Here is a 14,903-nt window from a genome sequence, read left to right as displayed (position 1 = left end):
GAAACTTCCATAATTTCCCTACAAATGTGAGTAAAATATTCAAAGAAATATCTTGCACAAGTTATTTCTGGTAGTTGTGTCTTTAGCACCTACCTTCATTTAGTGGGCTTGTGGGGGAATCTATCTACTAGAGGGGGTGAGTTGGAATACCTTCAGAAATAAATTATTTTCTCAGCTTAATGAATTATTCATCAATTTCCTACATCCCCTTTTAGGAATACAAAATCCAGTGTTTCAGAACTTTGTAGTTTTCTGTTGTCTGACCTACAGTACTATGATCTATTATATTAATATTGTCATGGAAATCTTAAAGGATACACCAGTGAGGAAGCTAGATAAGCACTTTATTGTCTCTCTTAAACAAGAACAGAAGAGTAACAGGAAACAACTGACTCCACCCTGCTACGTAGTAAATAAACAATAAGACATAATCCACTCATCTCCACCATTTTATTTAAAGAAACAACAAATAAATAAACCAGCATTGTTGAAACAGTCTGTGTAATTAGTAGAGATATTAGAGAACTCCACAATAGATTCAAATGCATTTGTAATTCTTTAATCTGACCTGTGGATTTCGCAGTGGACCAGCTTTTTCTCAGTTGTGTGGATTCCGCAGACTTACTAACCATTTTGGGGGGATTTGTGTAAGTGCGCATTTTCAAACAAATGGAATTCTCATACATAAAAATCCAACTCTGTCAATGAGCAGATGATGAATGAAAGGCCTTAGCTAGACCTAAGGTTTATCCTGGGATTGTCCCGGGTCATCCCTGTTCATGTAAATGACACACAGGGGATCCTGGGAGCAGGCAGGCACAACCCCGGGACGATCCCGGGGTAAACCTTAGGGCTAGCTAAGGCCAAAGATGCTTGACAATCCATGAAACACAGGTGGAACTGATTTAACAAAATCCATACATCCCTAGTAAGCAGTCATTCATCTCTAAATCTCAAAAGCTTCCAAATAAGTCGAATGGAGCAAATGACGATCTAAGTAGTAACATCACTGCCACTCATATATTTTATTTATTTCTTTATTTCTTTATTACATTTCTATACCGCCCAATAGCCGGAGCTCTCTGGGCGGTTCAAGATGGCTCAAGTAGAGTCTTAGAAGACAAACCTATCTTTTCAGGTACCACTTGTGCATTTGACAATTGTGCCTTCTCAGGAATAGGGAGAAGATTCATCAGTTTCTGTTTCCACATCAACAGAATATGATCTTGGTATTTCATTTTTTCCTCGTATAGTAGCTGGAGTCTGTCATATCTTTTCTCCATCAAGTGTGACATAAAAGGTGTCTTCAGTTTCTATATGTGCAGTTTCACACTGATTGCATTATGATGCTACCTTCCCACATGTTTTCCAGCAACATTTCCACATTGTAGACTAAGGGAATAGGGATTCTCTGGGATATTTGTAGGCTTGACATCAGATCTTAAAACAATGTCCATAGGATCTCCTTTTAGCACCTCCAAACACTCCCCCCCCCTGTTTCCAGTAATCCCATTCTGACAGCTACTCTGCAACTAAGGACGTTACAACCTTGTATCACGTTACAACCTTGTATCACATACACTGTGAACAGAAAACTGTGCCTCTCTGTAGCTTTTTTGTGTGGTAAGAAATTCAAGATACTCTCTGGGATGTGTAAAATGGTCTCTACCTTATCCAGTTCTCAGTGGTTCTGGAATCCTTTGTAGAGCTTAGGGATGGATGAATCTGTCAGTTTCAATTTCTCATTTTTCCAATCTTACATTCGGTTCCTTGAGGATAAGTTCAGTTTCTCCTGAACTTTGAAGGGTTTTTAAAGTGTGTATGAAAATTCATGAGCAGTTTTACGTATGCATTTTTATATGCATTTGGCTAATTTACAGATGTTTGAAAGCAATATTCCTAATACAATGCATTTCTCATAATATGCATATTTTGTATGGACTTTTTGACTAGAGAATTCCATTACAAAATTAAGAGAATTGTGGATTTCAAATGAAACCTGAGTTTTAGTTCACATAGTGGTGTGGAAGTGTGAAATTAGGCAAAGCCAACTAATTTCTCCCATCTCTCTAGATTAGGTTGCATCTGAAATAACCGTGACATCACCTCCTTATTCTATTTTGAAATTAACTGAATTTAAATTTCACAAATAGTTTCTTTGGCAGAGACAGTATCTAAGAAAAAATTGCCATGTGTTATTGTGGTTACTTCTTGCACAATCTGAGTATGCTTAAGTGTGAATACCAAAGAATAACTGTGGTGTGGTTTGCATATTCGTTCAGGAAATGCTAATGATTCTTATTTATTTATTAAAATGCAAGCCAAACAAATTTGTTTCCTACCTTTAGCACCAGACAGATCAAACACATTTTAAGGTACCAAATAATAAAAGAATAAACTTTAGTCCTACCCGTAAAATTTCTTCAACACAGCTGTCATCTCCTGTCGCATTGTCCTGGAAACAAAGAGGAAAACAGATAAAGTGAGAAATAATGAGTAACACCCTTGAATATATGCCTTCAGGCAATACGTATGCAACGCTAAGGTGAAGGTGTGTTTCTTGCATCTGAGAAATTATGAAACTTCACTTTTATGTTGTTGTTGTTGTTGTTGTTGTTGTTATTATTATTATTGTATTTTTATTCCGCCTTTAACCCCATGCTGGGCCTCAAGGCGGCATTACAAAATTTAAAACATATACATTAAAAACCTATAAATAGAGATATACAAACGTTACAAGTATATCAAACATATTAATCAAACAAAATATTAAAACATTTAAACATTTAAAATGACAATTTTAAAAGTCCTTGGCACAGATGGAGATCCAGATCATTCACTTATTTATATTTTAAAATATAATTGAATATTTCACTTATGGACAAAAATAATACAAATTTCCCATATAGCACCAATTATAGACATCACACTAGTTCCACAAATTTCTAATTGCAAAAGTTGTGAAATATAACAAAGTACATTTTTATTTTCATTTCATCACCATAACCATAAGCTAAAAATGTCATTTGTTGCACTTTGCCAAATATAGTATATACTAAAATGATAACTAACAATGAAAAGAAGAAAAATATGAGACTATGTTGATAATTTACTTTTCTTTTTTTCTCTCTTCCCCCTTCTTCTTTAATTGATTTTGGCTTTTTATTCCACCTTGATTCATTTTGTGATGCAAGGAATAATTCACTGTGAATTTATCCTACACAAAGTCCATTAGAGTGGAAGCGTTCTGTGCTAAAGTGCATAGCAGTCACTTTGTTTCAGTGAGCCTTGTAGTGAAGAGGTATACTGTATAGTGGATTGTGGCTTTAGTAGGGCCAGCCTGGAAGGGTGGTGGGTCCTATGGGCCCTGTCACTGCATCCCTATGCTTCGCAAAATGGACAGTCTCCCAATTGGCAACTCTCCTGCTGTGGCAAATGCAACAGGAAAGCAATTGTTGTGTCTCTTCAGAGCTGCTGCCACCACCTGCACTATGCCTCACTCTGAGTAAGGCATAGGTGGGCAGTTGCTCTGAAGAGAGTGCCTGGCATAGCTATCCAGAGCAGTGGGATGATATCCTGCTCTGAGGGATTCCCAAAGCAAGGCATCATTCCACTGGGCAGTCCAGAGAGCCTCACCAGCTGATGCCATGCTGCAGCAAATTCTGCAACAAGAGAGCAGCTTTCTGAAGCAGTGCCTGCCCAATGCCTTGCTCTGAGAAGTCCTGAACAAGGTGAGTAGACTCTCTGTGGAACCCAACTGGCTGCTTCTCTGCTGCCAGAAAACAGTCACCATGGTTCTCCACAGCGCCTAGTAGCACGCAGCTAATACTGGATCCAACCCACTATTTCTGGGAGGAGCATTTAAACATACAACCTCCAGGAGGACTGCACAATGTGATAGCCAACATGGATATTCAAAACTACAGCATGTACAAAGCCTCCTAATGCTTATTTGATTTATCATTTATAGTACAACCAACATGCAGGAATGGTAAAATTTGGGGTTGTTGTTGTTGGTAATTTCTTCCCCTTGATAAAATGTGAGGCAAACACAGCTTCAAGAGGGGTCGATCTGGAGTGGTGAAATAGTGAGCAGAGAAAAGGTTAATCAACCTTGGTTCATGGATTCTCTAATCCAAGTTTCCCTCTCCCAAAGCTTTCACTTTTTTTTTTTACATGTGAATTTAGGAAACATAATTAGGCCTTAAGCCTTTTTTTCACTGTTAACTTTTGTGAGTGATCTTTATACTGGGTAGCAAAACTATCAGCATGTTGCTATAATTACTTTGAAATATCCACATCAACTACATTCAGAAATGACTGCTAATAGCTACTGAAACATTTATTTAATGCCAGTGGTGTGATAGCTGTTAAAAAAAACTCGAAACGATGCACGCCCATGCAATGAACAGTGTCTAGAATGCTGTGTTATTACTCAAACTGAACAAGAGTTACCAGCATCAGTACAATGAATTATTTTAAATTCACTGTGATGATTTCAGAGAGTTCTTCAGGTTTCAGTCCATCTCCTTGATTTCTAGACATATATTTGAGTGCGTAATATGTACCTTGATATACATCTGCAAATGCACGAACCTATGGATACTTAAACCTATAGGGTTTGTGCTCCTGCTTGTTCTCATTTGGACAAGCCACCCACCTTTTTAAAAGGAAGCCTCCTTGCCTTTAAAAGGCCTTCATCGCATTACAGCCTGACTCCTAACATAACTCAGTTTTTTGAAAGCTATATCCTCCCCTCTAATTGACCTCTACCTGGCCAACCTTTTTATGCAGCTTGCAGAAGAGTGTTCCCAGGTAGGTGTGTGTGTGTGTGTGTGTTTTTTTTTCTTATTGGAGAAAAAACTACTCTCAGGTCCCACAAGCCCTGACCATTTATTGCCCCAGCAGTTTTGCTCTGAACCTCAAGATAAGATTCATTCACAAGCTTATCAGTGCAGAGGTTCTGCTCTCTCAGCTAGGTTCATAATGTTCAGAGATACTCAACTGTCTGAAATCTCAGAGGAAAAGGGCTTTTACTGCTTTGTGGATGGAAAATGCTAGCATGCACATTTCTTTTCCCTTCCTGTTATGTGATTTCTTCTTCTTGAAAATAAAATAATATAAAAGATGCTGCTATAGCTTAGTATGAAAAGGAAAGTGCTTTCAGGCGGCAGAAATTCACCCCATATCAGATCCACGTATGCTACCGGAGCAGCTCAGTTGGGGGTAGGGATGGCAAAAGGTTAAAGCTCTTCTGCCCCATGCCATGGACCCGATGTGGCTTGGATGCCTTAGTGCCATATAGTTTTAAATGAAAATTATACTGCTAAGGGTCAAGCAATGGGTGCAGACATCACATCTTGTTTGGCCCTGCTTACACCAATTTTATACATTCATAAATATGACTTTTATAAACTCAAGAAAGTGCTAAAGGACACCCATTGGCTAGACATTCAGACTTGCCACTTAGGATAAACCTATACATGCTTACCAGAGCGAAAGACATATTGAAATCAATGGGTCTTCCTTCTGAATAAAAACCTGGTTAATATTGTGTAGCAAACAATACTAACCAGGTATTTTGATTTCAGTAGACCTCAGCCAGCAATCCTATACACACTTAGGAGTAAGTCCCACTAAATTTTGTGGATCTTACTTCTGATTGAGTAGACATACAAAGGATCACATGATTTATCTGTTCACAAGCAAGTCATGCAAGAGACTTTTTTGTTGTGTAAATTTACATCCTTAGAATAGAAGAACATGATACATGAAAGAGATAAAGCCAACATATAGACCCGCCTTCCCCAACCTGATGCATTCCAGATGTGTTGAACTACAACTCCTATTATCCCCAGATAGGAGTTTTAATCAAATACATCTGGAGGACACTGGGTTGAAGTCACCGGATATAGCCAATAGCTTTTTAGAAACCTGGGGTGACGTTGTCTGTAAAACCATAATTGCTCATGGTAAACATGTTGATTTTTTTCAGTCAATAGGAAAAACAACACAGAACGCAAGCCTTGGGAGTAGGGGGTTTGAGGACTGCAGGCTAAATCTTGTTACTGTGTTATATTATGGTTTGTGATTTTGAAACTGTCGGTTAAACCTCTTAAGGTTAGGAAAGAACGGAAACCTTTTCAAACCTACCACCACCACCTTTCCAGCAGCATTGGAACAATCAATGATAAACAGCTTCAATGATAATATTTCATCTTATAAAAAGCTGCTTGGGCACCTCCAGTGAAATGTTTAGACATGCTAGCCAGGCACTCTCATAACTCTTTAACATTTTGTTCATATAAAACGCACACTACAGTCCAGAAACAATAAGAGGGAGATGTAATGGACTGGAACTGTATAGTTCTATTAATAAAATATAAGGCTTTTATTGTTATTGTGAAAGATTGATTGTACAAAATCAATACTTTGTCACAGTATATTAATGGTTTTCTTTATTTATAAAAAATGAATGTTGAGCTGAACATATTCTCTTGCCACACTGCTGGAAAATGGTCATAATTAAAACTGTTACTGCAGATTGCTGATCTAATCCTGCTAGATGCTGTACGACTCCCATCAGCACTCCTTAGACTCTGCAAAAGCTGAATATGTAGCATAAAGTGCTCGGTACTTCTGGAATTTAGACTCTGCAAAAGCTGAATATGTAGCATAAAGTGCTCGGTACTTCTGGAATTTAGTTCCTGGTCTCTAAATACAGCGTCTTTCCAAAAGCGCCAGCTGGCTTTCTTTGAAAACGTCTTTTGCAAAGTACATTATCTGCTGTATCATGTTTATTAATGCATGCTGTAAGTGTATTAAACTGAATAATTGTTTGAAATAGATACCTATTTTTCTGGAAAGTTTCCATAGTGGAAATTAGATCCTTTTGTCATTGTAGCAGATAAGCTTTGTTGTGCAGCACATTAGTGTCTGGTCTTAATAAAAACCAAGGTCCAGGTTGACATCTTAGTACTTTGTAATTTCATGTCAGTTTAATTTATTCAATTTCCCTTAATTTTTAAAGATTTCTATCCCACCTTTTAACATAAGCTTCCAAAGAGGCTATTCTTAAAATTCAACATTGTGCATTAACATTAACAGTGCTTTGCCATGCAATGCGATTTACTCCCAGGTAAGTATGTATAGTTAGGTGTGTATAGCCTGAGCTATAAAATATTACAAATCACACCAATTTGTAATGGTGTAGTATGGATGTTGGGATTTTTCTTATGGCCAACATGGCTAGCATCGTATTTTTAGCAGGAATAAAACTTATAATCCATTAAAATTTTAGGGGAATAAAATTATTTTCACTTGGCCAATGGGAAGTGGTAATCTGAGTAGGATACAACATCTTTGCTGTATATGAGAGACATCATGGTGTACTGGTTACATTGTCTGTAACAGACTGACGCTTACAACAAATGAGGACATTGGAATAATTAACCTGTCTGCAACATGATAATGTGAATCTAAACACCAGCTACAGTATTCATTCCAATATATTAAAATGGATTAGTTCCCTCCAGACCTTTTAAAAAGTGTAAATTAACACTATATCAATAGAAGCTATATAATCTGAAAATAAATTACATTGCCATTTACTTTATTTAACACCAAACATTGTTGTTTTGTGTTTGCAATTAGTGAGCGATAAAAGATGCCATAACTAGGAACATAATGAGAAGAACGTTTACAAATGATAATGGGTAGTTGTTCCCATTGAACTGAAAATTGTATGAATGAATATAGCAAATAAGTTAAAACTAGGTGTTGGAAAGCTCTGCTGGTCTCCTCCTGGCTGGCTGGCATGGAAGAATCACCTAGTTCTGCCAGCCAGAGTAGGAAGCTGTGGTTATCACTGAAGGGTGAACATAAAAAAATCTTCCATGGGAGGGCAGAATCTAACAGGATCCCTGCCAATTCTCTTATGCCCCACCAATTCTGTTGTGCAAGTGGCTTCCACTGCTTTAGTAAAGAAGATTTAGCACTTCCAAGGGCAACCCAAAATTAATAGAAATGGTCATTTCTGGAAAGAGGCAGGTCACCAGAGCTTCCATAAGGAAATTCTGTCAGCCTGCCTCTTTCCAGAAATGACCATTTTCACTCATTTCAGGTCTTCCTCTAGGATGTGCTAAACCTCTCTTAAATAAGTGGTGGGTCCTGCTTGCATAATGGCATTGGCAGAACCCACCACTCTACCTTTTCTCCCAACTTTGCAAACTGCTGAGAATTTATCTGGCAATGGAGTACTTCTCATTTATGACCCCTCCAATAACAATATATGGCTGAAATTAAAAGCCTTGGTGCATTTATTTGCCTCTTTAGGGTAGTATCCAATGTTGTCCCAGCAGTAGTGCTGATGTTGCATTCACACAAACCAACATTTCACAATGTAACTAGTGCAATGGAAAACATGGTGATTTGCTGCCACAATTTGATGATGCGGCAGCAAAAGTGGGGCAACCTTCCTTCAAAACAAGATGGGGAGTGGGCATCCCTTCTTTGCTACCATGCCACTGAACTGAAATGGCAAATTGCTTCTTTTCCCCATTGCACTAGTTACATTGTGCAAGTGTTAGTAAATGCTAGTACAGTGACATTAGCACAGGGGCAATATTGGATACTACCCATAATACCCAGATCTAGCACATTAATAAGGAATCAAGTGTGGGTTAGCATTCAGCTATGAAATATCTAAGCACCTGTGTGAAGAAACCAACAGGCAATTGAAGATTATGCCATTGTATGAGCAACTCTTAGCCATTATATTTTCAACAAAGGCTGAAAGTGCCCTTTGAACTAGAAACAAATCTGGATGAGAACAGATTCCTAAAGATGTTTCCCAATAATAAAGGATATCTTGCAATACTACATCAAGTGGCAGTGAGGGGAGGGGGGAATCTCATTACCATGAGAAAAAAAAATACCATGAAGTTGGCGGGTCAGGAAACAACTCTGTCCATTTCTCTACGGCTATAAAAAAAGCTCCACTGAGCTTTCAGTTCATATATTTAAAGGTTATATCAAATCAATTAATAACCTATTAATCAGCACTGTATATTGAGTCCTATTCTACAATGACTTAATAATTATGAAGATTTCACTGAACATAACAACTTTTATTATTTTACAATGAATGCACTTTGGGCTTAGTGAAGGAAATACTACTGTGCAATGCCTGAGCATTAAGAACACTTTTAATTAAATGACTCATAAATCACTAAATATATTGAGTTCCTTGAACATAATAAAAGCATCTAATCATTTCAGAAATCATGTTAATATTGTCTATAATCTGCAACACAGCTATGACCACAGATGCTTCCAGTGGCATCTGGAAATGTTAAGAATATTAAGAATCGACCATTGTGGACTACAGTGCAGAAAAGCTTCTATGCCATAATAAATGTATGTATTAAACAAATAAACATTTAAATGTATAAACCCTAACCCTTTAAGGTATCACAAGTCTCTGTTGGTTTTGCTGCAACATTCTAATACTGCTGTCCCTCTTGAAAAAGGACAGACCAGGAATTTGTAATAAAGAAAAACATTAGAGTTCTGTGAGATGCTGACCTTACATATTTTCAGCCCTGAAGCAAAAACTCAAAATTCTCTCTCTCACACACCCATAGTCTTCGGATCTAGACTGGAGCACACCTAGTGAAGGAGGTTGGAATCATGGAAATAGTATTCCCCCTCTGAAATCTGCTGCCCAAAGGAACTGCTTCACAGTTCCTACATGCATTTTCCTCCAACAGTTGTGTATTTATTTATTTAATACATTTTTTTCTCACTCTTCATCAGAAAGGCTCCCAGAGTGGTTTACATACAAAGCATACAGTCTCTGTCCTTGGGCCTTTGATCTAAGTGTCACAAATAGGGAGTGATCTTTTCATTTGAGCAAGGAAGGAGCTAGGGACATGTATAGTTTAGACCAAGGGTGCACATCCTGCGGCCTGGGGGCTTTAAGCTGCCCTTATTGAATTTCAAAAGCCCTCTGCAAGCGATCAGTTAAGATTCTGGCAGCAAAGATCTGCCCTCTCCTAAGCAGCCTGCTGATCAGGGAGGAAGAGAAATAAAGTACAATAGGTGGCGAGCAAGAGTGAGCGAAGGAGGGAACGAGCGAGCAGGGGATGCCAGAGAGAAATAGAAAAGATTATGGGAGAGTGTGAGGAGAGAGACAGCTATGGTCCCATGCTCAGACCTCACCCATCAACGGCATGCAGCTCCCTAAGATTGCCCCCAAAGGAAAACAGTCCTCAACAGAAAAAAAAAGTGAGGATAAGCCATACTAGACATAATTTCTCTGCCGTTTGTTTTTGTTTGTTTTTTGTTTTTGGTAGTTTGACCTATTTGAAGACTTCAGATGGTACCAAACTTGGCCCTTCTTAAACCCAATCAGAAACAGGATGAAATAGTCAATCAGAGTTCGGAGTACAGAACCTATCTGGGATCAGTATTGTTGGAGACTGTGGCAATGTTCATGGTTCTGGGAGGCTAAGAGAATGCCCATGATATATCCAGCAAGGTGCCAGCACAAGAAGTAGTGATTTTCTACAACTCCTTTGCTTATTGTACCATTTCATGATGTGAAGTCTTGATGATGCTCTGAGATGTAGGGTGGATTGCAGAGTTATGTTAGGGATTCGATCTTGAGCAGGGATCAGGTTGGGTCAGATTTTTCAGGAAGCAAGGCAGAAAGAGATCAGCATGACAGACAACTCCAGGTGGTGCTGGGGCTAGAAGCCAGAGAGGATTGTCCGTTATGTTGCTCCAACAAAGATCAGAGCAAGACTGAGGCTTATATAGGAAGTTACTATACTTCCGTCTGGTTAGCTATGACTCTATACTAAGGCTTTGACCCTTAAAGGGGCCTGTTTTAATAACCTGAGGCTGTAGCAACATGGGAGTGGTTGTCACATGTCTCTTCATGGCCCAAGTCCTCAGAGACTGAGTATGGCAGCAAAACTTCCTCTAGACACAGGGGAGAGCCTGAGAACTGTTTCTGCTGGAGAACTGGGTCCTGGCTAGATAGAAGTCTCTCAATGCCTTCCTGTGGCTGAGTCTTCTACTGACTTCGGAATCTCTTCTGAGGATGAGGGGTTGGAATACTATTAGGAGGTTGGTTCAAGATGTTGGTCCAAGGGGGGAATAGTGCCAAAAAGCAGTAGGAGCCACAAGAGCATCAAGATGTGGAACAGCATAAAACCAACTCAAATATATTTGTTTGTTTTTTGAAAAATCACTGACAATATTAGGTGCTTTTGGAAATTCACAAAAACAATACAAAAACTAATCTATGTGTTACGTCCGGGGCGTGGGCAGCAGGGAGCTAGGCTGGGCTGCCGGGACCCGGGGGAGTGAGGTAGAAGAGAACACCACACTGAAGCGGGATCAAGAAGGGTTCAGCTTTATTGGCTGTTACTAGTGTGTGCCAGGGCCAGAGCCAGAGGCAGTCCAAGGGTCAGGAATCAATAAGGCATGGCAGCGGCAGGGGGGAAGGCAAAGTCCAAAAGCAGTCCAGAAGTCAGGAACCAACAAGGCGTAGCAGAGGCAGAGGCAAAGCGAAGTCCAAAGAGCAGTCGGAGGTCAGGAACAAACAAGGCGTGGCAGAGGCAATAGCAAGCGTGTAGTCCAAAGAGCAGTCCGAGGTCAGGAACAAACAAAGTGTCAGGAAACCAGGAACAGGAGCCAAGCACCACAGGAACGATGTTGCTGTGGCAAGGGTTGAGAGAGAAGTGCAGGGCTTAAATAGCTCTTACCCTGGCCCCACTCAGCTGGACTCCAATCACACCCCCTGCGTGTAGTTAGTCAGGGGCCTGAGGCTTGCAAACACCCCAGTAGGACAGGTCCTGACCGAAGACCTGGGTACAGCATAGACCTGGGTCCTGCAAGCACTCAGAACAGCATAGATCCTGACACTATGTCATGACCTCTGGTTCTATTTGTATGGAGGAGTGCAGTTCAAAACCATGACATCCTTTTAGAACAAAGCTGCAACTTTCCTAAATTTAGTATGTATTGCCTTTGACTCTTTATTGATTACTATTTCCTAATAATATTACACTGTATTCCCATGCTCACTTACCTACGAGAAAGCCCCACTGAATTCAAGTAGACATCTGAGTAGATCTGTATAGCTTTGCACAGTTAAATATATTAAAGATAATACGTTGGATTGTGATAGGTCCTACTGATTTGAATGGGAGCTAAGTTCAACTAACTTAGGGCCTTGCTAGACCTACCTCAGAATCCGTGTGGGAGGAGCAGCCAGCCCGCGCTAGAAGTAGCACGGGCTGTCGCTCCTTTCCACACGTCAGACGTGACGGGGAAAGGAAAGTCCCGTCGCGTCCTCCATTTTTAAAAAAAAGTTAAAGGGGCCATGTGCGCAGGAGTGCACAAACGAAAAGGTAAGTTGTTTTTTTTAAATAAAGGGTTCCCTGCTCCCCCTGCCCCCGATTTCCCCCCCACAATGTCTGATGCCCCCCTTCGCTCTCCCCCTCGCTCGCTCGCCCGTCTGTCCGCTCGCTCGCCCCCCTCGCTCGCCATGTCCGATGCCCCCTCCACCACCACCCTAGTCGCGATCTCCCCATCCTGGCTCCTCTCTACCCCCCCATCTCTCCTGCCGGGTCCGCTCTTCCCCCCTGCCCCCCACCTCTCCCCCCCGCGATTCCCTCGCCCCCGGCCTGATGGGCACAGCGCTCCTATGGAGCGTTGTGCTGTAAGCGAGCAGCCGGGAAAAGCCATGGAACCAGCTAGACTTTCTGCAGCCCCAGGCTAAGCCCGGGGCTTTGGAAAAACCAGGCCACAAGTGGATCCGGTTATGCCAGGTCAAGGGAGGGTTTAGCCCGGCCTGACCCCGGGATCCCCTATGCGTCATCTGCACACACAGCAGAGACCCTGGGCCTCACACCGGGCTAAAGCCTTGTCTAGGAAGGCCCCAAGTCTGAATCCAATGTGTTATTTAAAATCAAGCTGCACAAAGCATAGCAAGATTGCTACACCATGTTAAAAGGGTTTTTTAAATTATAAATTTGTGTTTCAAGATGGAAGATTTGTTCCATGATATATTATATAAATAGCAACATACAATGACCATGTATTTCAAAAAGAAGATTAAACCAGTGATCTCTCTGTCATATCATCTACTCCAAAAACAGATTGAAACAAATTCACATTATGAACAAGTAGTACAATTCTCTTGGGAAAAATCAATCTTGCTGTTTTATTGTAGCTGTTTTTTATTATCATCCTGACTCATTAAAGAAAGTCAGGACTGACTGTGAAAGGAAGAAAAAGAGGGTAAGATCAAACACTTCTACATCATTTCATAATGAACAAACTAAAGCTATATGGTATCTATTTTTTTATGCTCCCACAGAAAGCTTACACGGAAGCATTTTCTCACCAGATACAAATGCAATCTCTGACTTGTTTCATCTTCCAGAGCTCTGACTCATGCCCTGATTGAAAAACAGAACTATTTTTGGCAGCAGGGAGTTCAGGAAACAAATGTGCATACATAGAAAATTATATTATATGCTTATACTGTATGGAAACTGTAGGTCATCTGAACAAAATACCAAAGAAGCAATCAAATATTGAGGCATAATATACCCAAACACAGTTGTTATTTTTTAGGTGCAGTTTGAATGTGTGACCTTATGAAATAGTCTTTGTGTTTACAACCTGTGTATAAACATTTTTGGAAAAAAGACAAGTAGGGGAAATAATAGGTTGTGAATTTTAAAATGTTTAAGAACATATTGGACAAAATATGACATTGTTGGGTGAATGTGGCATAGGGTTTGTAATTGCTATGCATTTATTACACAACTAAAATATATCCACAATGGTTTTAGCAAAGCATCAAATGACTAAGCCCCCAAAATCAGCTCTAGACAGAATATCTTCTTTCACCAGTAAGTAAACACAACCTGGTTCTTTCTCTAATATATCTAAGATGGGAAGGAAGTTCCAGATCAGATGGGATAAATTTGCTGAGATCTAGCAACTCTCATTTGACTGTGTTCATTTTTCTAAAAAGAAATGAAATTTCAACCCGGAGTCAATTCCTCCCTTTCAGTTCTGGAGAGGGATTACAGGGTTAGGGTCTTGATCAAATAAAGGTACTATGGTGGCCATGTCCTTCTTTACAGAGGATAGTCCATGAGTGGGAGGGTGCCATTCCACTCATGTTCTATTGTGGGATTCCCACACAGGCAGCTGGATGGCCACTATGTCCACAGAATGCTGGACTAGATAGGCCTTTAACCATGGCTCTTCTTACATTCTTATTTGAAGGTGTTTTCTGTTTGAAGGCTGACTGGTCAAAGTCCAATTTAAAGATAAAGAACTTTAAGAAAAGAGAGCAGGGGACTTGAAGCTGCCCACCCACATTTTTGCGAACCGCCCAGAGAGCTCTGGCTATTGGGCGGTATAGAAATGTAATAAATAAATAAATAATAAATAAAAATACCTGGACAACAGACTGGACAGGCACACACGTCATCTGGTCACAGTCTTCTCCTTTTTGGTGAGATACATTGCACTGCTATTTAAATTATTATTTTTACATTTGCATATCACACACACACACACACACACACACACACCTGCATCCTCTTTTGGCAACTTCTTTTGGTGATGAGTTTCCTCTTTTTTGGTGATGTATAACCTGCCACTCTAAGTAGTTACTTTCTCATTAAAAAGGGAAAGCTCACAAGAACTTGAGACTTGCAAGATTTGGATTGTACCCCAGAAAGCAACAAGTGTAAACCTCTTATTTATGGTCTGGGCTGTTAGGCAATTTCTTAGAACTTTGCCACCTCAATACTGTGAAAGTGAACTAAGGCGACAGTGTTTGAAATGCTTTCTATTCTGAGGTGAAA

At 40.0% G+C, this 14,903-nt stretch overlaps 1 protein-coding gene across 1 annotated transcript in view; it reads right to left on the bottom strand.

The window, feature by feature from the left end:
* AFF3 (ALF transcription elongation factor 3) overlaps nucleotides 1-14,903 on the bottom strand; it is a 287,605-nt gene that overhangs the window by 168,858 nt on the left and 103,844 nt on the right. Inside the window, exon 4 of the mRNA XM_063126273.1 lies at nucleotides 2,411-2,455. Coding sequence (XP_062982343.1) covers nucleotides 2,411-2,455 — 45 coding nt within the window. The remainder of the gene's footprint in view (nucleotides 1-2,410; nucleotides 2,456-14,903) is intronic.

This window comes from Elgaria multicarinata, chromosome 5 (assembly GCF_023053635.1).
Source record: "Elgaria multicarinata webbii isolate HBS135686 ecotype San Diego chromosome 5, rElgMul1.1.pri, whole genome shotgun sequence".
NCBI classification, from domain to species: domain Eukaryota; kingdom Metazoa; phylum Chordata; class Lepidosauria; order Squamata; family Anguidae; genus Elgaria; species Elgaria multicarinata.
Note: the sequence above shows the minus strand (reverse complement) of the source record. Positions and strands in the feature narration are given on the sequence as shown.